The sequence below is a fragment of the Podarcis cretensis genome (assembly GCF_951804945.1).
Source record: "Podarcis cretensis genome assembly, chromosome: 10".
In the NCBI taxonomy this organism is placed as follows: domain Eukaryota; kingdom Metazoa; phylum Chordata; class Lepidosauria; order Squamata; family Lacertidae; genus Podarcis; species Podarcis cretensis.
In genome coordinates, this window is record NC_137179.1 from 47,615,961 (window position 1) to 47,643,027 (window position 27,067).

A 27,067-nucleotide genomic window follows, 5' to 3' on the forward strand; every position below is an offset into this window, starting at 1 on the left:
GCTCTTTGAAAGCAGAAGAGGTGGTGTAGAATATGTGCTGTATTGGTATTATTTAGCCTGTATTGGTATTGTTTAGCCTGCACATGTAACTCAGCAGCTGTTTTCTATGAGTTAAAGCATGGGTAGGCAACTAAGGCCCAGGGACCGGATCCAGCCCAATCGCCTTCTAAATCCGGCCAGCGGACAGTCCAGGAATCGGCGTGTTTTTACATGAGTAGAATGTGTGCTTTTATTTAAAATGCATCTCTGGGTTATTTGTGGGGCAAAGGAATTCGTTCTTTTTTCTTCAAAATATAGTCTGGCCCCCAAGGTCTGAGGGACAGTGGACTGGCCCCCTGCTGAAAAAGTTTGCTGACCCCCGAGTTAAAGCTTCCAGATCATCCTTAAAAGACAACATTTAGCGCACGTGACAGTACTCTAATGTGGTTGTAACCAGGGCATGAATAGCTATGCATAATAAATAGCATAAACACTTCAATAAATAAAATGTCTTTGTTAAATAGGGGAGGGGGAACCCCAACATCCATGACCACCCCAGTGGAAGTTGGTTGCTTTACCTATAAAGAAACCTCAGGAAAAACCCAAATTAGCACTACAAATTATCTTGCGATTGTAACATTTAATGCAGGGAGAGATCCCAAGCTACTGAAAATTCTGGGCCTGCTCCGTGGTTTCTGAAGTGAGATTTGAATAAAGAAACTATACAGAATGTCATGTGTTCTTTTTCATGATGATTTCTACGAGAAATCACTTTACAGCACACCAACCTATTTTTCAGCATGGTTTAATTTTGTTTATCATTCATTTGCTTCGCTTTTGTAACAGAACTCCAGCTTCAGTTGGGTTGCTCTCACTTAATAAAGCTCTAAAGACTCCAGCAGCAATGATGAATCTTTTATAACCAATGAAGGAGGTCTGTGGTTAAGTTTTCGTTAGATGTTATAGCATCATGTTAGAGCCCTGAAAAACAATTTTGGATAAATGCAGGCCCTGCAGTTTCTCAAAGTATAAAGGGTTGTGATAATAGGCAATGTCTACAATATGACAACTCTCTCAGATTCTAATGGGCCATAGCTGCTTAATGTGTTAAGCACCTGCCATCCCTAAGCTGAAGAATACTTGCTGCAGGCTTGGTTATGCCTTTACTAGGACGCGTGATTTGAATTTGTAAGGAATTTTCCTGATTGCTGGAACATGAACAAATGGTTTGCTTTTTCTTATCCTTGAACGTAGCGGAATTTTGTGTCCTGGGAAAGTCACTATCCATCTCTGGCATGTGGAAGTATAACTGTAAAAACAACAAAAATAATGTAAATATTGTACCCCTCACCCTTGGAGATATTGAGGGAAATTTAGCTGGTGTCAGATGCCTGGTGCTGATTGTTGCCATTAACTTGTAGTTGGAAGTACTATAAACTTAAACCAATAATTAAACAATGAAAGCATCCACATCGGTGTCAACTTCAGCTTTAATGATGGAATTACAACTTGCTATAACAACTTCAGAGGGAATCATTAAGGCTTCCCTATTAAAAAAAATCAAAATAAATAGTACGAGTTTGTTTTTTAAAAAAAGAAAACCCTTTTTCAGTGTTTTCCACATCACCCTCCAGTCAGCTACTACCAAAGTCAAAACATAAAACAGTTTGCAATGCATCTTTGACAGATTGAGAACCTGACAAGAAAACAAAATTAAAGCCTTCCAAAAAACCCTACCTTTGGATCAATGTTGACCTATTCTTTGAAGCTTTGGGTTTTTAAAACAAAAAACAAAACACCTGTAGTAACCAGTGTGTTTTCAGCTTGAGACTGCTTGGAATATAAATTCTTTTATTCCTGCAGTTCATAAAACACACCAAGAGAAGATGTAGGGGTAAGGAAAACACAAAGTTCAAGTAAAAATAATAATTAAGATTCACATACTTGTAGATTGTCATTTCTAGACTGAAATACTGTATTTAAATTTCGCGCAACCTGATTAATATTAAAATTCCAAACATCAACTTTTTATGAGTTTCAATAGAATTAAGTGACTCCGAAGGCCAGCTTAGAATTCAGCTGCTCCCAGATGCAAGGCGTGAGCAAAGAGCTAAGCCAAAATGCACTCCTCTTCCCCAGTTTACCACATCCAAGTTGGGCAGCCATTTTGGAACTGTGCACATGAGAATACGAACACAAACAAAGGTGGGGTTTTCTCCTGACTTGCCGAAGGCATTTCTTCCACTGCGTACAGGATATTCTGCTTCCTAGCTCTGATGGTGTCCATTCTGAGGCCAAAACGGGGGTGGGAAATGGAGCTTTCTTCCCTTACTCCACTGACTTCTTAACCCAGGAAGACAACCAGAGTGGAAGCAGGAAGCAGGGCCCTCCTGCCTTCACTCCGATCTGGCTTCAAGACAGATGGAGCCTTTCCCAACCTGTGGGTCCCCAGAGGTTGAACTACAACTCCCATCACCCCTAGCTAGCAAGGCCAGAGCTCAGGGATGATGGGAGTTGTAGTCCAACAACATCTGGGGACCCACAGGTTGAGAACCGCTGTAAAAAAAAAAAAGCTGCCATTTTGAAACAAAGCAACAGCACTCAGAAATGGGAAAAATAAATGAAAATGCAGTGGAAGGAACAAAAAAAAGTGAGGTGGGGGGTCACCACCGTTTTTTGTGGGGTGGCGCTACCCTCTGCACCCCTAATTTTGGCAGAAAGGGCTCAGTGATTAACTTTTGGCTCTGCTCTAGTGAAAAATCTCTTTCTGTGACAATGCTTTATGCAGAAGCCATGTTTGATGCATCTTGCTAAGAGGATGGCGCCACTGTGCGCAAAGTGTACACACTCTGCCAGTTAATGGTGTGTTCCTAGCAGGGTATATACCCTTGCACACAACTGGCCAACATGTGTGCCATAAGAAGCATTTAAATGTTAACACTTCCCTCAACAAAGGGCAAAGGCTTCTGGGTGGCTGGCACATAGAAGCAGTTAACATCTAAACCTTTCCGATAATGTGACACATAGCCTTTGTAGAAAAAGAATTCCAAAACTGATATTCAACACATAACCTGCACCCACTACCCTATGTGACTCTTGATTAGGTCGCCGGTAAAAAACAGACACACACAAAGCACTACAGTATTACACATGGAATAATAATAAAAACTCCAACAAGATATGCCTTTGATTGATACCTAATTCTACTTTTAAGTTATTGGTAACCATTTAATATATCAAGATTGTCTTGGCAAGTCTGAGATTAGAACCTCTCCCTCAAACCTCAATATTTTGAGGGGAATAAGCAGCCAAAGTTTTAAAAACAATAAAAGGCACACTTTCCCAAGAGAACATATGTCTTGGAGTTGCATATAATTCCCACCAGGTGTCAGCAACTGGCAGATATTACTCAGAAATTTCAAAATTAATGCCCAAATAATTCAAAGGAGGGGGGATGGTTGCTGCTCACGATTCCTTAAATTATATAAATTATTACTCCAAACCAATATCTTTTTTCCCCCTGGGTGGCCGCAAATATAAACTTGAAAGTCTTTTGATACATTTATATAAAGGTTTGAATTGCACACCCATTTCTTTGATTTCATTTACACTTTACATACTTTAGATAAAAATAGTTCTGGGGGGAAATGCAGTTACAGTCAAAACACAAAATTCTTCCTCTTCCAATTATTTACCATGGTTCAGCAGCATACAGAATCCTAGCCAGTTTTTCAAAACTTGTATAGTTTAAACACAGAAACCAAACCAGAGATAGCTCAAGTTTCTCACAGCGCAAAGCTACTTTCCCTCCTAGCCTACTTAATTCAAAAAGATTTTCTTTCTTCCTTGAGTTTTTAAATAAAACCAGGAGAATGGCACTATTTTGCCTCTTTCTACGCAAAGGTACAAAGTTTTGTGGTGAGATCAAGGCAACTGCACCTTTCAGCATTGCAACAGTTGTGGATTAATTCCTTAAAAGCTGTTTTTACTCATGAAAACCTCAACCAAGAATCTGAGTGTATTTTAACAGCACATGCAAGACTGTGACTAAAGTGTGTTGCTGGTCGCACACAGCCTCTATGCAATTCAGCTTTTACTATATTTAGTAAATTCTCTCTCAATAATAGTATCTGAATATATTAATTTCAGTAATACTAATCAGCATAAACACTCAACCGTCTTTACAACACACTAACCAACTTTTCTCCTGTTCCAACATTCTCACTTCTCTCCTCTCTCACCTTCTTTTCTACTTCCCCCTCTACCTTCTCCAGCTCAGACTACTTCAACACCTTCTGCATAACATTTGGGACACACCTGTTCATCCCTTCTACAAATAAAAATAATACGTATTTCAAAAATATCAGAAGAAAGGTAGTGCAAAAATCAATTTTGGTATCAAATAGTGTGATAATCCTTATTCTAAACGGAGCTGAGATTTATAATAAAATCTAACTTGCACACCCCTTTAAGTTTTAAAAGCTACAAATTATAATTAAAGCACATAATGTCTCGTGTTTCACGGGGTCTTTGAAAACAGATTCATCATACAATCACAGCATGATGTAATTTTGAAAAGACTCGTGAAGTACGCACACAACACAGGTCTGCAAATATTGCAAATTCCCTTTGCTGCTACCTGCAAGATGTAAAAGTATGTCAAATTTACAGAACCACCTCTATGATAACAAAAAAAGGTCATATGTTTTAATGACACAGGTACTCTTGCTCTTGCTCTGGGGGTTGGCATGCTATGCAATATTTGGTAATTTGTATTTTTCCTGAGTGTTCTTTGGCTCCATTTTAACCTGGTTTCCAGACTCCACCAAGGGCTTCTTCAAGTTTGTCTCTGTATGCTGCGTAGCGTCTTTGTAAGATTTGCAGCTGCTCATCTTCTTCCTTGTCCAGTATACGCAAGAAGTTCTGTAGTTCAGGAACACTAAAGGCTTCCCACTGTGGAGGGGAAGGGGGATAACAAAAGCATGTAGATGATTAAAAAATCTTAAAATTACAGACTGGTCTTTAACTGGTATCACAACAGGTCCTTCTCTGGTCTACAAAAGAGCCTGAGAGTAGTACACTTGACAAACATCAATTGGGAAATAGCCCAAAATCCTGGCAATGGAAAAAAGTAGGACTTGAAAACCCTCAAGAACCCCTCCAAGCTGTTTGATGCTATAAACAGAGCTGCCAACTTACCAAAAACTCTCCAGTTTCATGCTCGCGCAGAACAAAACTCAGCATGTCTGTCCTTGGGCCTGCCACCAACCGCAAATAAAGGGGATGTTCAATTTCTGAGAGCTTGCACATATACACTGAAAAAAGTGTGAGATTAAAGGGGTGGGGAGTAAATATGCATACAGAATTTCTGCTGAACTAGGACTAGAACTAGATCAACATACACACAAAAGACCTGCCCCCCACCTCAAATGTTGATGCACAAACTGAGAATTATGAGCAAAGTTCATTATGTGAGGCACAGCAACAATGACAACTGCTAAAGCAAAAAAGGAAACACTAAGCAAAACACCCAAACTTAAACATATTCAGAATACACAAAACTGACAAGTGTATATGCAATTAGTTTCCTGCAACTTGTGGTTAAAAAAACCACAACCACTTTATTTTACAGCCAAGACTCAAGTATATCTAAGGGACCACTTTTGCCAGATGAACATTCCTAAGCACTGGAATGAAATCTTGCTCCTTCTGTTTGGCATGTGAAGCAATTTAGCATTCAGAGAAGATAGCCTTCTCAGTGGTGGCCCAACAGCAAGGGTAGCAAGAACCGTTTCCAGAGCCTTTTTCAAAAACAAGAACATTTATGCAGTTTCAGAAGGAAGATAAGAAAGGCTGACTTAAACTAGCACTCAGTTCTTTATACCTTTTATGGTTCTGGTTTATGGCTCCCTTGCTTGCTTGTTAAAGAGTCTTGTAGCAAATGTATGCAATTTTATTAGACAATATTATTTATGTGCTTTTTCAATTCGTACACCACCTAAACAGAAAGATGGTACTGTATTTTCAAAACATGATACAAGTGCATGTTGTGTTTAGTAGGCCTAGTATTTAGATGTAAACAGGTCGGCCTATACAGTAGTGCAATGTGTCTGGGTCTAAACTGTGTTTGGAGTGAATCTATGGGTTGTGTATCTAATGACGATTTTGCCTTAGTAGAAAGCACTCACCTTTTTGCTGTGACTTCTTATCTACTACAGCCCTCTGCAGTAAAATCCATCAAGCTGAATAAATCTAAGTATTTTCCAACACACTCTAGTGTTCTCAATGGGGCCGGATGATACTTGGTTTTCAACATTGTGGTATATCACCAGCTAAACATTGTGATAAACTGATATATCACAATGTCTGAAATAAGGATGAAGTTTTGTAGAGGCATCAGGCATGGGCTGGCTTCATGGTTTTTCCCACACTGTGATTTTTGCATAGCGTGCACGCACACGCACACACACGTAAGGATTCACAATATATTGGGAGGTCAGAAATTATGAAACCATTATCACTATATGGCAGTGATTTTCAACCAGTGTGCCATGGCCTCCTGGGGTGCCTTGAATGATGGTCAGGGACACCACGGGCAACTCTGTCCCTCTTTCCTCCCCTCCCTCCTCTGATACCCTCTCTCATCTCTGCCTCCCAAAGGCTTGGCACAGCTGTTTGCTGCAGCAGCCCTGGCTACAAGTTCCACAGGTGAATGGTGCTTCTAGGGCTGGCCAGGGGGTGCTTCCCAGGCCCCTGTGGGGCAGTGGGAGGAGGCACCTCTCTTTGGGGCAGGGGAGGGGCAGCTCAGAGACCAGGGCTGGCAGCTGCAGCTGCCCAGACGACTCCTCAGGTGAGCGGAGAAGAGACAAGGCTGAGGGAACACTCCACAAGGGAGTGTGTTCGAAAAGGGCTGAGGGGTGACATAACTGGGCTCCTGAGCCCCACAGGGGTGCCGCAGAAAGAATGTAGTTGGTCAAGGGAGCCGTGGACCCAAAATGGTTGAAACCCTCTGCTAAATGGGACTTCAAACCGGGGAGCCCTCCTCCCCAAGTTTTAAGAGTACAGAGTGACTATATGCAGAACCTCTTTCTTTCTCACTCACCCTCCCTGATCATTCAAAAGATTTAGAAGCATACCTTGATCCTCCTTGTGACAACGTTTATAAAGCGCAAACTTGGCAGGGTTATCAGCCACCATGAACTTCTTGAGCAAAGCTTCAATAACTTCACGAACAGTGTTAGTGCTGCTGATGTGAAGGGTATTTGTGTAGCCATTTGGCAAGTAAAAAGCTGTCTCCGAGTTGTTGTTGACATGATTCCCGGGACTCACAGGAGCCCGTACCGTGATGGGCCTGCACAGTTCCATCTGAACTTTGATGAAGCCGGTATATACTCCGCTGGAGTGCTAGAATACACACAAAAACTATAGGATTAGTTTCAAAATAACCAGAAGCTCAAGGATCAGATACAGTTCCGTACTTCCATTTTTGCTCCCCCCCCCCCACACTTTTCTAATGCTTCCACATCACAATGTCTCAACAAAATCAACATAAAAACCCCAACACAACACAAATGGATGCAGACATAGCTCAGTTGGCTAGAGCACGGTGCTGAGTTTGAGTTGCAAGTTTGATCCCCATGTGGGACAGTTGTATATTCCTGTACTGCAGGGAGTTGGGCTGGAAAATCCTCAGGGTGCCTTCCAATTCTGTGATTCCAATTCTATGATTATTCTACGATAACATGAAAACCAACTCAGAGGGGCTGGGGGAGACTTGTCTGCCATCCTGCCACGTATGACAAAAGTCTGGCATATAATTTCTTTCTAAGTCTTTACTACCCAGCAAGAAAGGGAGCCACCCAGGTTTTGTGGGGCAAGCGGATATAAAATGGAATGCGGCCATTGAAAGTAACACTCAAATTTGCTTCCATCATAGATGAAACGTAGAGAAGGCCCCTCCACCAGATGTTAAGGCAGCATGCTCTTTAGGTAACCTGGGCCCAAGCCTTTTAGGGCAAAGGTGGGGAACTGCCAGGCCGCAGATCAAATTAGATCCGCCAGGTCTTGGAGGGAGACAAAGCACAAACATCTTTCCTATGCTTGATAGCATGTATGATGTCAAGCACAGGGGAATTTCAAGCCACAGCTAAAATGAAGACAAATCAGAAGCACACCCCAGATTCCTCCTTTGAATTCAAGCTGGCAATACAAAAGATCTTCCTCTGCGAGTGAGCTTGCCGTGAATGCCAGTCAGCTGACTGAGGCCTACAGCAAGGCCTGCTGAGATCTGCTGCACTACCTTATCCTTACACAAAGCAGAGTTTGCTCTCAAAGTATGGCTTGTTGGGTCACCCTGATTGTTAAAGGTAAAGGGGACCCCTGGCCATTAGGTCCAGTCGTGGCCGACTGTGGGGTTGTGGCGCTCATTTCGCTTTATTGGCCGAGGGAGCCAGCATACAGCTTCTGGGTCATGTGGCCAGCATGACTAAGCCACTTCTGGCGAACCAGAGCAGCACACGGAAATGCCGTTTACCTTCCCGCCGGAGCAGTACCTATTTATCTACTTGCACTTTGACGTGCTTTCGAACTGCTAGGTTGGCAGGAGCTGGGACCGAGCAACAGGAGCTCACCCCGTCACGGGGATTCGAACTGCCAACCTTCTGATCGGCAAGTCCTAGGCTCTGTGGTTTAACCCACAGCACCACCTGCGTCTCTACCTTGATTGTTAGGGCCTGTCAAAATGGCCCTGAGAAGCATAGGGGAGCTCAGGATTTGACCTGCCAGCCAGATCCCATTCTCTGCCCCTGTTGTAGGGCTTTAGAGGGTTAATTTTCAAAACATTGACTTGTGCCCAGAAACAAACTGGCAATGTGCAGCTCTTGCAGAACAGGATCCCAAGGGCAAGTACCCACTACCATCCTTGCTCCTGCATACTAAATCAACTGGAACTTTTGAAGATCCTTCAAAGGTAGTCCCATGACACTGCTGGATTTAACAAAGGCATATGCTGAATTTCCTTGTTTTCCTCTCTTTGACGGCAAACCAATAAGGTAGCACCATTCTGCTATATAGTGTTTAAGAATATTTTAAGTAAAAATACACAGAATGTGAAAAAAATGAAATAAGTAATATGATAATTATTTTTTGTCTAAGCCCATATACTCAAAGCATACAGTGGTGATTTGATGTTGCCGCCATGCACCCCTTTAAACTACCAAAACTAAAAAAAACAACTTTACACAAAGTCTTACCAATGTCATCTTTAGCTTGTCAGTGACATCTGAATTGTACGTCTGGACTTTTTCCTTGATTGCTTCTTTGGTGAGATACGTGTGAGCTTCTCGCTCTTTCTGAACATCCTAAAGCAAAAGAGATTTGACGGTTTTAAAGATACCAAAAATATATACTGTATACTACTACTAAATATTTATTGAGCATTTCTAGCTACTGAACTAGAGGTTTTAAAAACGAAAGCTGATGTACAAAAGTTTTAATGTAAATGTATATGTTTCATATTAGGTCACATATCCACCATGCATTTAAAGCACTATTGTGTCACTGTAAGAGTCATAGAGAATTGTTGGAAGTGGTAGTTTCTGATGGGTGCTGGGATTTGTAGTTCTATGAGATTAGTAGACTACAGTTCCCAAAATTGTCTGTAGCTCTTAAAATGGTATAGTAGCGCTTTGAAGGTCTGGTGTGGATGCGACTGTCACATTCCACACACTACCAATGTATATAGTGGAATCAACCTTTAGCTTTCAATGAATGGCTTAGGAGCAGGCAGCAAGTGGAATCGGATTGATGCCCTTATGCTCACAAAAGGACCATGTAGCAGGCGTTCTGCAGATTCCTTCACTCCCCTGAATTCCCTAGCATCTCTGAAAATCAGCTCCTGAGATGTTCTGCAGAGAGAAATCAGCAAAATATGCCTCCTTTGCTAGTCGGTTAAAAGGAAGCATCCAAATGAATCACAAGCCTATGGACACCAAATGGATTCCTACCCAGAGAGTGGAGGAACAAGTCACTCACATATCTAATCATCATGTTTCCATGTTGTCTGACTCCCTACCAGACTAGAAAATGAATTTATGGGCTTTGGACAAGATGCAGTAAAGGTAAGGGGAGACTCTTCTATCTCATCCAAAGAAATATGAAATCTATGCACTGCAATATTCACATTGCAGAATACAAAGCACCAGCAAAACTAGTGCACTTAAGAGAACCACTTTGAAACAAAGCATGCCCAAATCCAGTTGTGTTCACTTGTCCACTATTTGCATGCCAAAAAAAAATTATTGCTGGGGTATCTTATTTCATGATACGTCTCTCCGAAGCCATGCAGTTTGAGCATGTAGTGACTGATTTACTTTGAATCATTTAACATTGGGTGACAGCTGTTAGGCAGAGAGCTAATGTGGTACAGAAGTAACTGGAAATTGGGGGGCAGGGAGAAGAAGTGACAGAATTCCTAATGCCCAGTTCTAATCCCCATTTAGCTATAAAGCTCGCAGGGGGAGCAAACCTGCTCAAACTTGGCATGAGAGTAAAATGCCCCTAAGTTCCTTAGACACAAACTTTAAAGACATTAAAAAAATGATTCTCAAGGAATTGACAGGGGGAAAAACCTTTAACAGACAAGCACCCCAACTGAACCATTCTTGAAATGAAGATTAATCCTTAAACGAGGAAAGTATATTTTCCTCACCCCAATTTGACCATGACCAACAAATAACCAAAAAGCAATGTGAAGAGCTACTATTTAATTGGGGGGGGGGCAGCTTAGGCCTTACTAGATTTCCATTGGTTAGTTTTAAGCTTGTTGTAAAAAAAAAAGTTATTATCCCAAAACAGCTTTCTCCAAGTGGCATATTGATTTTTATATTCCAATACAAATATGTTCCTTAAGCGCAGGGTATCTTTCAAAGGGCATTTGCTCTCAACCTATATGGAAAATTGGTGCTATTAATACACTTCCATTATTTGCACGAACACACCATATATAGCCTGAAATTATTGCAGCTCTCCACTTTAGTGAACTGAAACTTCTATTTAATTGCCTTCACTTGAAAGTCGTCTTATCAGGCGTATCTAACACAGGATCAAAATACTCAGAACATACCCAGGAATGGTTACTACGCCTTTGCTCCCCCAAACAGAAAGCTTCCACTTAAGCTGCTGGGTGTGTATCAAGACCCTATCAAAGAATCATAGAATTGTGGAGGATCATGTAGTCGAAACCCCAGCAATGAAGGAATATGCAGCTGTCCTTTACGGGTATCAAACCTGCAACCTTGCCATGCTCCAACCAACTGAGCAGGTTGATCTAAAAAACATTAAAAGGTAAAGGGACCCATGACCATTAGGTCCAGTCGTGACCGTCTCTGGGATTGCGGCGCTCGTCTCGCTTTATTGGCCAAGGGAGCTGGCGTACAGCTTCCGGGTCATGTGGCCAGCATGACTAAGCTGCTTCTGGCGAACCAGACCAGCGCATGGAAACGCCGTTTACCTTCCCGCCGGAGCAGTATCTATTTATCTACGTGCACTTTGACGTGCTTTCGAACTGCTAGGTTGGCAGGAGCAGGGACCGAGCAACGGGAGCTCACCCCGTCACGGGGATTCGAATCGCCAACCTTCTGATCATCAAGTCCTAGGCTCTGTGGTTTAACCCACAGTGCCACCCGCGTCCCCCCCCCCACAAAAAAAGCGTTAGGGACATGAAATTATGAAAATACCAAAAGCTCTGCTTATCCAGCAGAATAAGGGCATTAACATACTCTCAAAGCTTTCACCACTATAAATATCATGATGTGGACGTATCTTCGGCAACCCTGACCATCTTTTGCCAACATCTTTAGAAGATAAAAAGGGGATAAAGCTAAGGTGACTTCTAACAGCATAAATCAATCAGTATGTTTCTATTAAACACACACATACACTACAACTGGGCGATATATCGATATATATCATCCATAACCAGTTTGAAGTCCGTATTGAGATATCGGTTTCATGATTTTTAACCTGGCAATATATTGTGAATATGCGTGTGCATGTCCCATACAAAAATAAAAACGTGGGAAAACCTAAACGGCCTCGGCCCAGTATACCTGAAGGAGCGTCTCCACCCGCATCGTTCTGCCCGGACGCTGAGGTCCAATGCCCAGGGCCTTCTGGCGGTTCCCTCATTGCGAGAAGCAAAGCTACAGGGAACCAGGCAGAGGGCCTTCTCAGTAGTGGCGACTGCCCTATGGAACGCCCTCCCATCAGATGTCAAAGCGATAAATAACTACCTGACATTCAGAAGACATCTGAAGGCAGCCCTGTTCAGGGAAGTTTTTAATCTGTGATATTTTAGTGTATTTTTGGTTTTTATGGAAGCCGCCCAGAGTGGCTGGGGAAACCCAGCCAGATGGGCAGGGTACAAATAATAAATTATTATTATTATTATTATTATTATTATTATTATTATTAAATAAGCCAGCCAATGCTCTCGAATCCTGCAGCCCCTGTTAACTCTGGCGGCTCAGTTGTCCCCTGCCTCCTGCAGGGAGCAGCGAATCACAAGAGCAGGCGCCAGCAAAAATCACAACGTGGGGGAAAATGTGAAGCCAGACCATGCCTGATGCCTCTACAAACCTCTGTCCATATTTCAGACATCGCAATATAGTGGTATTTCACGATGTTTAGCTAGTGATACATCACAATGTTGAAAACGAGGTATCCCCCAGACCTACCATGAGCGCACGCGCACACACACACCAGTTATCAAAACCTGTTTATGTGCAAGCTAGTTTTGTGACCCTGTGGGAAGGCCAGTCGGCTACTATTGCTCCTTCTTTTGTGCAAACTAGCATGCAAGTTTCTGCTACTGCAGAAAACCAAACCATAAAAAGAGCCAAAAATATAACACAATTTATTTCTGTATGCCTGTGTATGTGAGAGAGTAGGAATACGAGAGACTTATATGTACTTGTGATACTAAAGTAACTGATCACGTTTATCATGCTCTCACTCCAAAACCACAAGTTCTGCCATACCCTATATGGTTGTGCTTTAACTGCTGGCACACAACCTAGTTCTAAACAGAGTAGGTTGTTTAAAGTTTGAAGCTGCAAGAATAGCATTTAGATTCCTGGCACTTGATTTACAGCAAAAGGCACAGTAGGTTACCCATCCATTTACAATGGAATAAAGGGTTTTGTTTTGATGAAATATACTTTTCATACAGGCCCATGTGACCTTGTGTCAATTTGTAAAAAGAAGGAGAAAACTTGGAACTTGGTATGTAAAGAAATAATTTACCAGTTTGTATTTTGTTACTGGGAAGAGAGAGAGAGAGAGAGAGAGAGAGAGAGAGAGAGAGAGAGAATGAACCTGGACTAGAACTCTGAAAGTGTTTTCATCACATTTTACTAAGATTCAGGGTAGCAGACATTTTACGATAGCGGTGTCTGAGAGAGACCTGCCCCCCAACAAAGCAATGAATCCCCCAACACTATCCACTAAACCACATTGGCTGAGGTGCAGCACAACACTTGATGAGACTTTCACAAGGATGTTTACTGACTTAGTACATTCACATCCTGCTTTTTTACCAGAGTCCTCAAAGCAGCTAACATTTATGAAGTACAGAAGATACACCAGGAGCCAAATGCTCGCAAAACAGAATAGCCAACATCTTTCCTTCCCACCACAGAAGGAGAGGGGATCCGGTCTGACTGCAGCAGGGCCAGATGTCCTTCTATGTTATTCAATGAGACACCCTACTAACACTTCCATAGCACACTAATAGGGCTGGGTGATATATCGATACAGTATATTGCTTGAAGTCCATATTGTGATATCGGTTTTATAGTTTTTGACCTGGCCATATATTGCAAATCATGGGTGGGTGTGCATGCGCTATGAAAAAAAGCACAATGCAGGGAAAACTGTGAAGCCGGCCAATGCCTCCGCATAGCTCCACCCTTATTTCAGACATCATGATATATCGGCATGTCAAGATGTTTAAGCTGGAGATATATCGCAACACTGAAAACCAGGTATCGCCCAGCCCTGCACACTCACCTGTTGCTTACAAAACCATACATGGCGCATCTCTAAGCAAGATCATCAACTTCCCCTCTTGAGAGTCCCATGTTTCCTCAGACTACCACCCTGAAAACAACAGTGCTCATCTGAAACAATCCCTGTGATCATGCACAGATCCTGATACAAGCTTTTCTTCTCTGCATACCGTTGTTATGCAACTATGACTATGTCAACATGCTCTAAATTGTATTCTACAGTGGTACCTCTGGTTACGTACTTAATTCGTTCCGGAGGTCCGTTCTTAACCTAAAACTGTTCTTAATCTGAAGCACCACTTTAGCTAATGGGGCCTTCGGTTGCAGCCGTGCGATTTCTGTTCTCATCCTGAAGCAAAGTTCTTAACCAGAGGTACTATTTCTGGGTTAGCAGAGTCTGTAACCTGAAGCGTATGGAACCTGAAGCATATGGAACCAGAGGTACCACTGTACAAGCTAAAACAGAAAATACAGTGGTACCTGTACTACATACGCTTCAGGTTACATATGCTTCAGGTTACAGACTCTGCTAACCCAGAAATAGTACCTCTGGTTAAGAACTTTGCTTCAGGATGAGAACAGAAAACGTGCTCCGGCGGCGCAGCAGCAGCAGGAAGCCCCATTATCTAAAGTGGTGCTTCAGGTTAAGAACAGTTACAGGTTACAGGTTAAGAACTGACCTCTGGAATGAATTAAGTACTTAACCCGAGGTACCACTGTATTTTGGAAAATACAAAAGGGGCTGAAAAACGCTACCTCTGCTCAAGTCATCGTGCACAGTGAGAATTCCTGCCTCATTTACCTGGGATTCTGATTTCCAGTAATCTTCTCCCTGTATCTGCTCTGGTACCAACCATGTGGTGTCTGGGTCACCCCCCAGCCAAGGGCTGCATTACTTAGCCCCAACCTTGCTGCCAACCTTGGGGTCCCTCTGCAGTGCAGGGAGGATTAGAAATACTTTTAAATAAATTGGGGGGGGGTAAAATATCAGCTTTAAATAGTATTTACATGCACCAGCAGGAATGAAACCTGCATTGCCAAATAAGCAGCAATTGGATGCATTTAACTCACCTTGAACGAAAAAGGATGCTCTTTGAACTGCACTGGAAGAAAAACAAAACCACACATGCGCGTGCACACACATTGCTTTTTGGACACAAGCCACTGGATCAGATTGTAAATAAACAAGTTATTCTACTAGCTCCGGAAAGAGGCCATCAGGAAGCACAGCGAGAGTGGCTTTGTTCTTAAGAGTGCAGGGAATAATATGCGTTGACTTTGTAATTCAAGGTTCAAACACTTTCTTCCTTTTAGAACAGCAGCTTCCCTGTTTGTAAGCTCAGGAAATCACAGTCACAGGGAAATTCGCTGCTCCACCCATCCTTAAAGACAATTTTTAAGATTTCAAGGTAAAAATGCCAAAAAGCTCACAATAGCACAACACTATTCTGCCCTGAGTGGAATAATAAAAGAAGTCTTTAAAAAAAAAAAAAAACCACCCAATAACCATTTATCAAGATTTGATAAAACAAGAATATTCTTTCCACCAATCAAAATAATCAGTTCTCAACAATATATCCAGAAATACTGGTTTAAAGCACAGTGGAGTTTTAAATATTAGTTTTTAATTTCTTTCCGTCATAATCTTTGCTTTGTGTCTTCTTACTATTTTTTTTTTTAAATCATAGGTGCTACTGCTCTTTTAGAAAGAATTTCAAATTAGATGTCAGCAACTTAGGTAGCAATCCTATGCACGAAAAGCTGTTGCAAAGTTACGCCAGATCCTAACCTGCTGCTCTGCTTAAGCCTGGCAGGGAGAAAATTATCTTTTAAAATACAGTGGTACCTCTACTTACGCGCACCTCTGGTTACAAATCCTTTGGGATACACACACGGGAAACCCGGAAGTATTTTTACAGGTTTCGCCACACACACAGGACCACTCTACTGCACTGTGCGCATGCGCAGGACCACTCTACCGTGCTGCCACATGCGCAGAACAGGCACCTCCGGTTGCGATAACCTCGGGATCCGACTAGAGCTCCAGAATGGATCCTGTCTGCAACCGGAGGTACTACTGTAGTGTTATATGCCAGATCATCAGGTCACATGACTTAGGCTTAGCATCCAGCCTATGTCCCTCCCTCTGGTCCCTCCCTGGGGACTTACCCTTGTCTCAGCTCAGCTGGCTGAGCCCCAGGTGAGATAGTTCTGTTCCATCTGATCTAGCATTCCATTGCATACATTGCCACTAGTGAAAACTTCTGCACTAGGAAGTTTAATCTGATAATTGTGGTTAATTCCAACACAGCATTAACATTTTCTCTCTACCGGCCATGGATCTTGACTCTGTACCTTGAGAGTGTTCCATTTTTAGCAAACAATTCCGAGCATGTCAGGAAGTGTGTGACCATTCTTAGCTGATCAGCTGAGAATTCCATTCATCCAGCCTTGTGTGCTCACTTCGTATTACTCAACAGCACCTCAAAATCATAATGTGATTTCAAAAATACAGTGGTACCTCTACTTACATACACTTCAGGTTACATACGCTTCAGGTTACAGACTCTGCTAACCCAGAAATATTGCTTTTGGTTAAGAACTTTGCTTCAGGATAAGAACAGAAATCGGGCTCCGGCGGTGCGGCAGCAGCAGGAGGCCCCCATTAGCTAAAGTGGTGCTTCAGCTTAAGAACAGTTTCAGGTTAAGAACGGACCTCCGGAACGAATTAAGTACTTAACCCGAGGTACCACTGTATAATCTACTGAGAAATCAGAATAAAAAGTATGCTGTTGGAATTTTAAGATCTTGGGACAGAAGCACCCAGAAAACATCACACACAACTCTTTTTTATACCACCAAGGACTATTGATTAATTTCCACATTCAGTTTATCCATCTCAAGGGGGGGGCATGTAGAAGTTCACAGTCACTCCTTCAGTGGTAACACAAGAAGATTGTTCTATACCAGGCATAGGCAAACTCGGCCCTCCAGATGTTTTGGGACTACAACTCCCATCATCCCTGACCACTGGTCCTGTTAGCTAGGGATGATGGGAGTTGTAATCCCAAAACATCTGGAGGGCCGAGTTGCCTATGCCTGTTTTATACTATTACCAAACACAATGTCATCCTTCTGTCTCAACACCAACACCCCCTAAACTAACCTTCCACAACCAGATATTCTCCAGATGTGTCAGGCTACAATTTCAAGCATCTTGGACCAATGACCATGCCAGTGTTTGAAATTAGTCAAGTGCCAAGCGCAATTTGCACCTAACTATCAACCACTTGCAACCAAGTAAAGATGCCTGCGCGCCAGGATCGACCCTGACAACTTCCACTCTGCAGTTTTAAACTGAAATCTTATACGCAGTACTACACCCAGAGCTCAGAAACCACTAGCGCTAATGAAATTCCTTGTCGCAAAATGCGCCTAGATTAGAACAATGGGCGTTTTCAACCCTGCACTTGCTTATTGATAATGGAGCAATCCCATTGATAACATTATTTCTGAGCAGTAAAACATCTTCAGATTTAGTTGTACTATCAGGTTCTAATACACACCAGGGATCACAACTTTAAAAGAGCAGATATACCGGTACAATCAGAAAAGGGATTGTGTATAGAGAAAAAATGCATTTTTAATCAAAACATAGAAAAAGTGCTGCAAGAGCAAATGGAATGTAAACAGTATTCTGCCAAGCTTAAAACAATTACGGTACTGTGGATATATCTCGGAGTGGAAATATGTAGAAGCACTAGTGATAGTAATTTTAGCACTTATACCAACATCAAACATACAAAGTTATTCTCCTGAAAACTTTCCCAGCGGTCTAGAGTTCATTCTATATTTTAGCAAAAAAATACTTTTTAAAAAACCTTGCTAATGAATAATAATAATAATAATCATGTTGATCAACAGCAACTTGACAAAATCCCAGTCCAAATCTTGATGAAGAGTCTGTCCCTAAAATTTACTTAGCTTCATATACTAAAAAGGTGCCACTTTGCCAACTATGACTATTGTAGTCATTTTTATTTTTATTTTAAAAAAAGCAACCTCTTTCTATGCAGCTTTAATCCAATGTGAGTCACTCATTTCTTATTTAGAAAATGAACTTGCCTTCTCTATTTGGCTTCAAGTAAGAGTATTGTCCATAATCCTTAATTACAAATAACGGCAAGTGCCATCCTATTTTTAGATCCTGTTCTTCCAATACACGAATTAGAGACATTACTTTGAAAAATGAAACAGGAGTTTGAAGCAGAAATTTCCAGAGCAATAGCTTTTTAAAGACACTGGCATTGTATTTTAATTGTCTGAACAAATCAAGGTGTTAAGAACATAAGATCTCTGCTGGATCTTATAGGCCAAAGGCCTATTCTAGTCCAGGATCCTGTTCTCTCTTTTTATTTTATTTTAATATGGTATGCTTTATCCATCCCAAAATGATACTGCAGTGTTTTTCTGTAGACAAAAATTGTGAACTGCTGAACTCAGGGTGTACACACACACACACACACACACACACACACACACACAATTTTAGGAACAGAACCACCCCCTGCACTACAAGCATAACCATTTAAAACTGACTGATAACATAAAGCAGCTCTAAAATGTATTATTTGTATAATTCCACTTAAAAAAAGGAAATTATTACTACTACTCCCACAGCCCAAGTCAAGATCTACAACTGTCACACAACTAGTTCTGCATGTATACAGAGTGTTGGAGCTTTTGTTTCTCTCTCTCTCTCTCTCTTTTTAAATAGTTTTTATTAAGAATTTCAACACCATAAATTATCAAAAACGTATCATCTTCATTCCCCCCCACCCATTTTTCCCCACCCCCACCCCAGACTTCCCTCAGCTCCTCTCTCCGGTTTTTCAACACATATTATTCTCTGCATATTATAAAATTGTAAAAATCCTTAAATTGTCTATCTATTATGTTAACAATAATAAATTTGTGTATGTTTATTCAAAACCTGCCAAGGAGTCAAAGTCATTTTACTGTTGTTTTTAAGTAATTTGTAAAAAGTTCCCATTCTTCTCTAAAGCCATAGTTGTCCTTGTCTCGCAGTTTGTATGTCAATTTCGCCAGTTCCGCATAGTCCTTCAATTTCCCTTGCCACTGTTCTTTTGTCGGGATTTCTTCATTCTTCCATCCTTATGCTATCAAGACTCTTGCTGCCATTGTCGCATACATAAATAAGTTCTTTAATTTCCTTGACATGTCTTTTCCTACAATCCCTAACAAGAATTGCTTCTGGGTTTTTTTTTTTTACAAATGTTAGTTTAAACATTTTCTTCAACTCATTATATATCATTTCCCAGAACATTTTAATTTCTCTACATTCCCACCACATATGATAAAACGTCCCTTCTTTTTCTTTGCATTTCCAGCATACATTTAACCCAGTTTTATACATTCTTGCAATCTGTACTCGTGTTATATACCATCTATACATCATTTTCATATAATTTTCTTTCAAAAGAGAGCAATCTGTAAATTTTAGATCTGTTTTCCACAATTTTTCCCAATCTTCAAATAGTATGTTATGGCCTGTATCTTGTGCCCATTTAATCATGACCGATTTCACCTCCTCATCCTTTGTTTCCCTTTCTAGCAGAATATTATATGCACCCTTCAACAACTTCACTTTCCCTTCTATGACTTCCTTTTGAAATCGGAACTTTTGTTTCTCAATACAAATGAGCCCCAGGCAGTGTTGCAAACTCAGACATTCTCAACAGCAGTTTTGTGATATGGTGCAGCGACCTGCCATTCCAAGTCAACAACTGCACATGGAACAGAAACCTTAAATTATTTCTTCAGATGCCTGAATTCCAAAATCTCTGATAAGCAGCTTTTTTAAGACACCGGCATTGCATTTTAATTGTCTGAACAAATCAAGGTGTTAAGAACATAAGATCTCTGTTGGATCTTATAGGCCAAAGGCCTATTCTAGTCCAGGAACCTGTTCTCACCATGGCCAACCAGATGCCCACAAACAGAACACATGATTCCTAGCAACTTGGTATTTAGAGGCATGCTGCCTTGCCAGTAGAGGTGTCTGGTGTAACTGCCTATTCATATGCAATGCAATGAGATCCACTGGGATACCAAAACTTTCGTGATCTTATCTGAAACCCGGATTCAAATGGAGCTAAGGAGTTAAAAACCCCATAGGTGTAGCCCATGGGCCTTAGGTTGTCTACCCCTTGCCAAGATGCTATGCTTAAATATTTAAGCTTTTGCACTGCAACTGTGCTGGGCCCGAGGGTTAACCTGAGCAACACGGTCCAGGTCCAGTCCCAAATCCAAGGATTCCATGAGGGGTCAGTCCAACAGGGCCAAGGCAGGAAACCAGGCTAGGTCAGGCACAGGGTGACAGGCAGGTTCCAGCAAGCAGGAATGTTGCTCCCGCAACCTGGGGTGGGGTCCGGCAGCCTTTTATCTCTGACAGGGTAACGGCCAGTCCTGATCCCCCGGTGACTCACCTTCCTGTCTCGCCCGAAGGCGGGCACTCCTCCTGTGAGTACTCAGGTCTCTCCTTCTCTCAGACCCAAGTCTCTGCAACTCGGGAGACATTGGTGGGTTATTAGACCCAGAGGCCGCCTCAGCCTCTCCTGACCCAACTGGTAGTGGAGCAGCTGCACGTGATTGCCCAGCAGAGGGAAACCGAGGTAATCCCTGCATCTGTAGCCAGGGCAGGCTCAGGCCCCTGACTCGGCTCAGCTGGTGCTTGTTGCAGGGGAACCTGTGCAGACTGGGGCTCTTCAGAATCAGGCCCCAGACTTGGTTCAGATGCCACCTGAGGCAGAGAAACCGGTGCGGACCGAGACTCCTCTGGTTCTGAGTCCGAGTTCGAGCCCGAGTCCCAGGCCATCACAGCAACCAACTCCCCAAAGGGCTACACACAATGCAATACCGCACTAAATGTCCATACCAGGAAATCTGACACAATTCTTGAACAAAGATACAATTTCAATTAGTAAAAACACCCATAACTTGGACAAGCACACTGGGTTGCTTCAACTGCGGGATACCATATTATTAAATGTGAATCCACGCAGTATATAAGGAAAGCATGTTGAAATGCTGAAAGCATAAAGCCCAAATGCATGTGAAATGGGAGCATAGCCATTATGACAGCATTCCTACACTCAAGACACAGATAGCCTCTCTTTTTTGGTCAAATCTGAAAAATATACCAGTCTCAAGCTGAGAATTATCTTTGTTTTAACTTCAGAAGACCAAGAGAAGGAAAGAGGGAGATGCCTCAGGAAATAAAACAGAAAGAAACATGCCAACCATATGCATTGCCAACTCTGCAAGTACAACTAAAGTGCTAGCAGATGGGTGAAGAGACTTATATTTGCTGCTTCCTTTGACCTCATTGCCCATGTGCCCCTCCCCTTCTCCAAAGGGAAGATGAAGGCACGCAAACTGCAGGAGCGAGGCATGCTTGCTTATTTACTAAGAACAAATGAGCCCCTACAACTCCCTGCCTTCTGTGTACCTTAAGCAATAAAAAAACAATTCATTGTATGTACTCAAAACAAGGCGATTCCCCCCCCCCCATGCCCCCATGAAACTAACAATCCACAAACTAAGTTTGCTGCTGCTGCTGCTGCTCTCCTGGGTAGGCGAAGAGCTCAGAGCCTATTTTGACTCAAAGGTCTTTTCACTTGGTAACATGCTCAGAATGATTCAATGTGCGCTGCTGCCACTGTTCACCCTAGATGCCCCCGCCAATCCCCCTTCAACAGATTTTGCACTGGTGCGTTGAACATGACCTATTATGTGACTGGCTCACTAGGTATGGATCAAGTAGCCATACACCTGATCGAGTGAGAACAAACCAAGTCTTTAATTATAAACGCTAGTTACCAAACAAATGCAAAGGCGTGTGCTTTTGTAAGCGACTTTCAAATCTAATGAGGGCATAGATGAGATACTTTGGGTTGCTTCACAAATACACAAGTGCCAATCCAGAGTTTAGCACTGGATCAATCAGACTTCTACACTGTACATACTTCTGCTTTCTTTCTCCCCTTGCACACACTTTAAAAAAATAATAATCCATGGAAAGCCCTTTGCCATTACACCCAAACACACAAGTTGTGGTTTCCACAATCCCCCTCCAAGCTGAAATCAAACTGTGGTTTCGAGGGGATGCACAATTCACAGCTTGTTGATTTGTATGCGAGACGACCTATGATTTCTATGAAAGCAAAAGTAACTAACTGAAACAGAGCCTATAACAGCAAGGAGAGGCAATACACAAGCAATTCCAACCATGGTCTTGACCCTTACCAGGAAACTAATCAGCTTTCTAAATGAGGAAATCAATAGAAAAAACTTTAATGTCGACAAAAAACTCCACTCCAGATTTTCAGGAACTGAACCTCAAATGCAAGGTAACAGGTTTCCCAGTACCCTGCAGCATTATTTCAGAAATGCAGCAACTCTCAAATATTTGTTCTAGAATCAGTGTTAGGAAATAGTGTGGTTTAGAGGTTAAAATGTTGGGCCAGGACCTGGAAAGCCAGGTTTCAAAACCCACCCAGCCATGAAGCGACTGGGTGAACTTGGTGACCAGTTACTGTCACTTAGGCCTAACCTAATAATAATAATTATAATTATAATTATAATTTATTATTTATACCTGCCCATCTGGCTGGGTTTCCCCAGCCACTCTGGGTGGCCCCCAACTGAATATTAAAAACACAATACAGCATTAAACATTTAAAAACTTCCCAAAACAAAAAAGAGGGGTTATAAAAGTAATGAGGAAGCAGACGGTTCCACTGGTCTCAACATAAGGAGAAGTATTATGCTCATAAGGGATGTGGGTAGCTCTGTGGTTTAGACCACAGAGCCTAGGACTTGCCGATCAGAAGGTAGGCGGTTCGAATCCCCGCAACGGGGTGAGCTCCCGTTGCTCAGTCCCAGCTCCTGCCAACCTAGCAGTTTGAAAAGCACGTCAAAGTGCAAGTAGATAAATAGGTACCACTCAGCGGGAAGATAAATGGCGTTTCCGTGCACTGCTCTGGTTCGCCAGAAGCGGCTTAGTCATGCTGGCCACATGACCCGGAAGCTGTACACTGGCTCCCTCAGCCAATAAAGCGAGACGAGCACCGCAACCCCAGAGTCGTCCGCGACTGGACCCAACGGTCAGGGGTCCCTTTACCTTTATTATGCTCATGAATTCTAAGTTAATCAGTTTATTAGACCCCAGTTCCTGACCACATGAACAATCTGTGCCAAATACTAACTGTAGGGCTTAATAGATATTTATAAACCAGTTTTGCAAGAGCTCAGAGCACTTCCAATATGGTACCACACTAAAGATAGGACACTAATCTCCTTATCACTCAGGTCAGGCACCAAAGAAAGTATAGAGTATCAGCATAGCTCACTCTGAAAAGCTCACTCTGTAATTTTGGAGGCCTAGGTCTTTTAGATTCTAAATGCTACATATGGGTTTAATCTGTTTTATAGTACAGTATTTTCTGTTCCTAGTATTTCACATTGTTTTATGTGGTCTTCAAGTTTATTCTTGTTATTGTTTTTACTTTTTCTGCCAAATCAGACACTCAAGAAAGGCTTCTAACCTGAGAAGTATAATATACAGAAACCAAAATCCTCAGCTTTGAAGATTTTATAATGAACCACACAAAACTAAAGGCCACTGTACTTTCTCTGCATGACTAGTGGAGTATCAACATGTTTTAGTCAAAGTGGGAGTTCCAGCGATTGACACGGAACTCTCTCCCACAGGTGCATCAAATGCCAAGTTTAGAGGAATAGGAAAAGATAGCTTAGTGCACAATTCTTTAAAAGAGAAATAATCTTTGGTAAAATCCACTTTGTCCCTCTCATATTTCTATTTGTTTCACCAGAATTCTGTGTTGCTAGTTCACAAAGCTTCCAAACCCATAAACTCCTTGTTCTTCTGCTGTGTCTCTGCCCCTGATCTTTCTTTCCTCCAACTTGGGCACCCTCAACAACACCTGTGATTCTACCCATTGTAGCCCAAAGTTTGTCTTATGCCTGGCGCTTCCTCCAAGCAAATCTGCTTGGTGTTACTTTTCTCTTCCAAATCACAGCTCACAGCCTGCTCTTGTCTTCAGAACCTTAGCCTTAATTCTTTAGTCCTCATCCCCAGCAGAAATGAACCCCGTAATTGCAATTGCTAGCATTCATCCTCAGCTATTCTTCCTCTTTGCTTTTTCTACACTGCATTGCTTTGTTACCCTTGCTTCTTCCTATCAACCTCCTAACTTTCTTTCTGTCCTCTAGGGTAAATTCAGAATGTGAGCTACTTCGGAGGATGGACCACTCTTGCTTATGTTACTCTATAGAACACTATGTACACTCAGGACACATACAACTTAAATGCAGTGTGTTGCTCATACTCTTATCTGCCTATTCCTGCCCACTTTTTAATCACTGACTGTGTTTCTGAATCAGTGCCAGGAGTGGAGGCTGAACACTGCCTGTTGACATCATTAAGGACTGCTGCAACATGCTGCCTGCAGCCATCTCCTAGCAACTATTAAGAATCTCTAAATATTGAAAACCACTTGGGAATAGCCAAAGCCAATCTACATACTGACATGACAAGGTTATTCTTACCTTAGGATAAGATAAAGCCCAGGAATTAATAATAGCTGAATTCTTAACCGCTGCTGTCACCCTGATCCTCTCTGAAACTGCTGTTTCAAAACTTTAACACAAAGTTTGGAAGAACTTTATTCCATTATCATTCCACTATGCAAAAGCTCTGGCACCCTGAGAGTCAGATGGCAACCCCGCAATTCTAACAAGATCACAGCCAACTCAGCTTAGTTTAACAGCTTTAAGAAATTAATAGCAAAATATTAGATGTCCATTAACAGACTATCAAAGCATTTAGAATACCACATTGTCACCACTGCATTTTAAATCATGACATGCATTCTTGAAATTATTTTGAGAAGGAGAAAAAAATAACCTGCACATGATGACGCTAAAAAGAACCCTGGAGTTTATGATGTCCAAATTTAAATGCAACACTGCCGTATGAGAAGCACTTGTTCATGCAGGTGATCCACACAACTGACATGTTTAAAAAAATGTACTATTTTTGCAACACGTTTAGAATAGTGTGCTAGCATCATATTAGTAAAAAACTCCATGCATGGAGTTTGGGGTAAAAGTATTTTAAATGCTTTGGTTAGTTGAAGGCCTTTTACACATAAATTCCCATTTAAATACAACTACCTGTGTCAGGTGCATATGGTGTTACAGAAATAAAGTGCAGCAATTTAAAAAACTATTTGTACAGTACTTTCTAACTATTAAAAATCCCTGGATATTGAAAACCACTTAGGAGCAGACACAGACAACCTCCACATCATTATGAAGGGAAGATTATTTCCCAGTTAAGGCTTCCTTAGTGTGTTAAAAACAGTTCTAATGATTATGATTGACAGGGTGGGGCTGAGAAGACGAGGCAAAAAATCCGTTACCTCCCAGGGAATTATAACTTTTTTCTATTTATGCGCTTTCCCAGAAATCCTACAACGGTTTGTACGGGAGTGGCGGCTGCAAGACCATGCGGTTTTAGGAATAACGCATGAGCAATCAGACTTCTTTTTTCCCCGGTCGCATCATGGGAGATCATTTTTTTTTTCCGCCGGGAGAAGTTCTGGCTCACGAGGAAGTTGATCTACTGAAAAAGCACGCTTTTCATCATCAAAGGTCGCAGCAACGCTGCTCGAGCTAGCCCAACGGCTGGAATCCACACGTGCAGTTGCACCGAAAGTCTGGCGCGGGGGTGCGAAGAGAAACCTTGGGGATCCAGCCCCCCCCCCCCACCCCAATGCTTCTGCTGCCTGGACTCTGCTCCCTCTGCGATCATCCGGAAGTGGCACCCGGCACCCTCCAGATCCCGCTGTAACTTGGGGAAGGAACCGGGGAAGCGCCACGAGGGGATCCCCAGAAACTTAGGACTTGGTTTGGCGTGGGGCGCGGGGACAGAGAGCGAGCCTGGGAAGAACACGTGGGGTTACAGCGGAAGGCGCGGCCTGCTGCGGGTCAGGCCAGGGCAAAGGCGCTCTTGCTCAGGACAGGGAGAATTCCCGCCCGGCGAAAGGAGGGAGATGGCGGCTCGCTTACTTGCAGACTCGGCTTGGCTTTGGCGGGGCAGCTCCTGAAGAAGGAGGTGCGGGCGGTGAAGAAGAACTCCTCCGACTCGGACTCTTCCCAGCTGCTGTAGCCGCTGCTCATGCTGCTAGTTCCCGTGGCGCGCCCTCCGTGCAGCAGCAGCAGCAGCAGCAGCAGGGGGGCCCGGGCGTCCCCGCCGCCGCCACCGCATGGAGACCCGCCCGGCCGGAGCTCGGCGGCGGACAAGTCCCGTGGTCGCTGCGCGCCGCAGCCTGGCCGGCGGCGCACTGAGGCCGGCTCTCCTCTCGGACGCGCTTCCGCGGAGGCAGCGCCGCCTCCCGCCCAGCCAGCCAGCCAGCCAGCTAGCCGGGCCTTCCTCCCTCCTCCTCCCCTCCCCCGAGTGGCCGCGACTTCCCTGAGCCGCCACCTGCCTTGAAGCTGGGCGGGAGCTTCTGGCTCGCCTCCCTTTCCCCTCAGGAACTTGGCTGGCTCGCGCGCTGGGACTGCGCCCTCTCGCCTTGCAACAGGTGAGCCGGGAAAGGCGAGGCCGCCCTTCTTCCTGCGGAGATAAGTTAGTGCTCCTCCCCAAGCGCCGTTTGGCTCCTGGGCACCTCGCCGCCAAAGTTTCGGCCCAGGCCGGCTGGAATGAGCTAATATCCGTCGGAGATAGCGAGTGTTGATAGGCGCGCATTCTTGCAAAAGCGCTTCAAGGGTTGGCAAATGGCCCTCATTGTCAAGGGCACCTCCTTAGTTCCAGAAGAGCTCATCTCTCTTAAGAAACAAAATAAAAAAATTCCTTCTAGTTGCACCTTGGAGACCAACTGAGTTTGTTATTGGTATGAGCTTTCGTGTGCATG

At 42.9% G+C, this 27,067-nt stretch overlaps 1 protein-coding gene across 3 annotated transcripts in view; it reads right to left on the reverse strand.

Moving 5' to 3' along the window:
- Window positions 1-1,451: 1,451 nt before the first annotated feature.
- RASSF3 (Ras association domain family member 3) overlaps window positions 1,452-27,067 on the reverse strand; it is a 56,481-nt gene continuing 30,865 nt past the window's right edge. For 2 of the 3 annotated variants that reach the window (XM_079994380.1, XM_079994381.1), the window contains exons 3-6: window positions 9,231-9,338; window positions 7,116-7,383; window positions 5,179-5,294; window positions 1,452-4,932 (exon numbers count right to left, since the gene is read on the reverse strand). In XM_079994380.1, the coding sequence (XP_079850506.1) occupies window positions 4,783-4,932; window positions 5,179-5,294; window positions 7,116-7,383; window positions 9,231-9,338 (642 nt within the window). In that variant the 3' untranslated portion in view covers window positions 1,452-4,782. Of the gene's footprint in view, window positions 4,933-5,178; window positions 5,295-7,115; window positions 7,384-9,230; window positions 9,339-26,222; window positions 26,589-27,067 lie in introns of those variants that run through there. The other variant, XM_079994382.1, reaches the window with a different exon arrangement.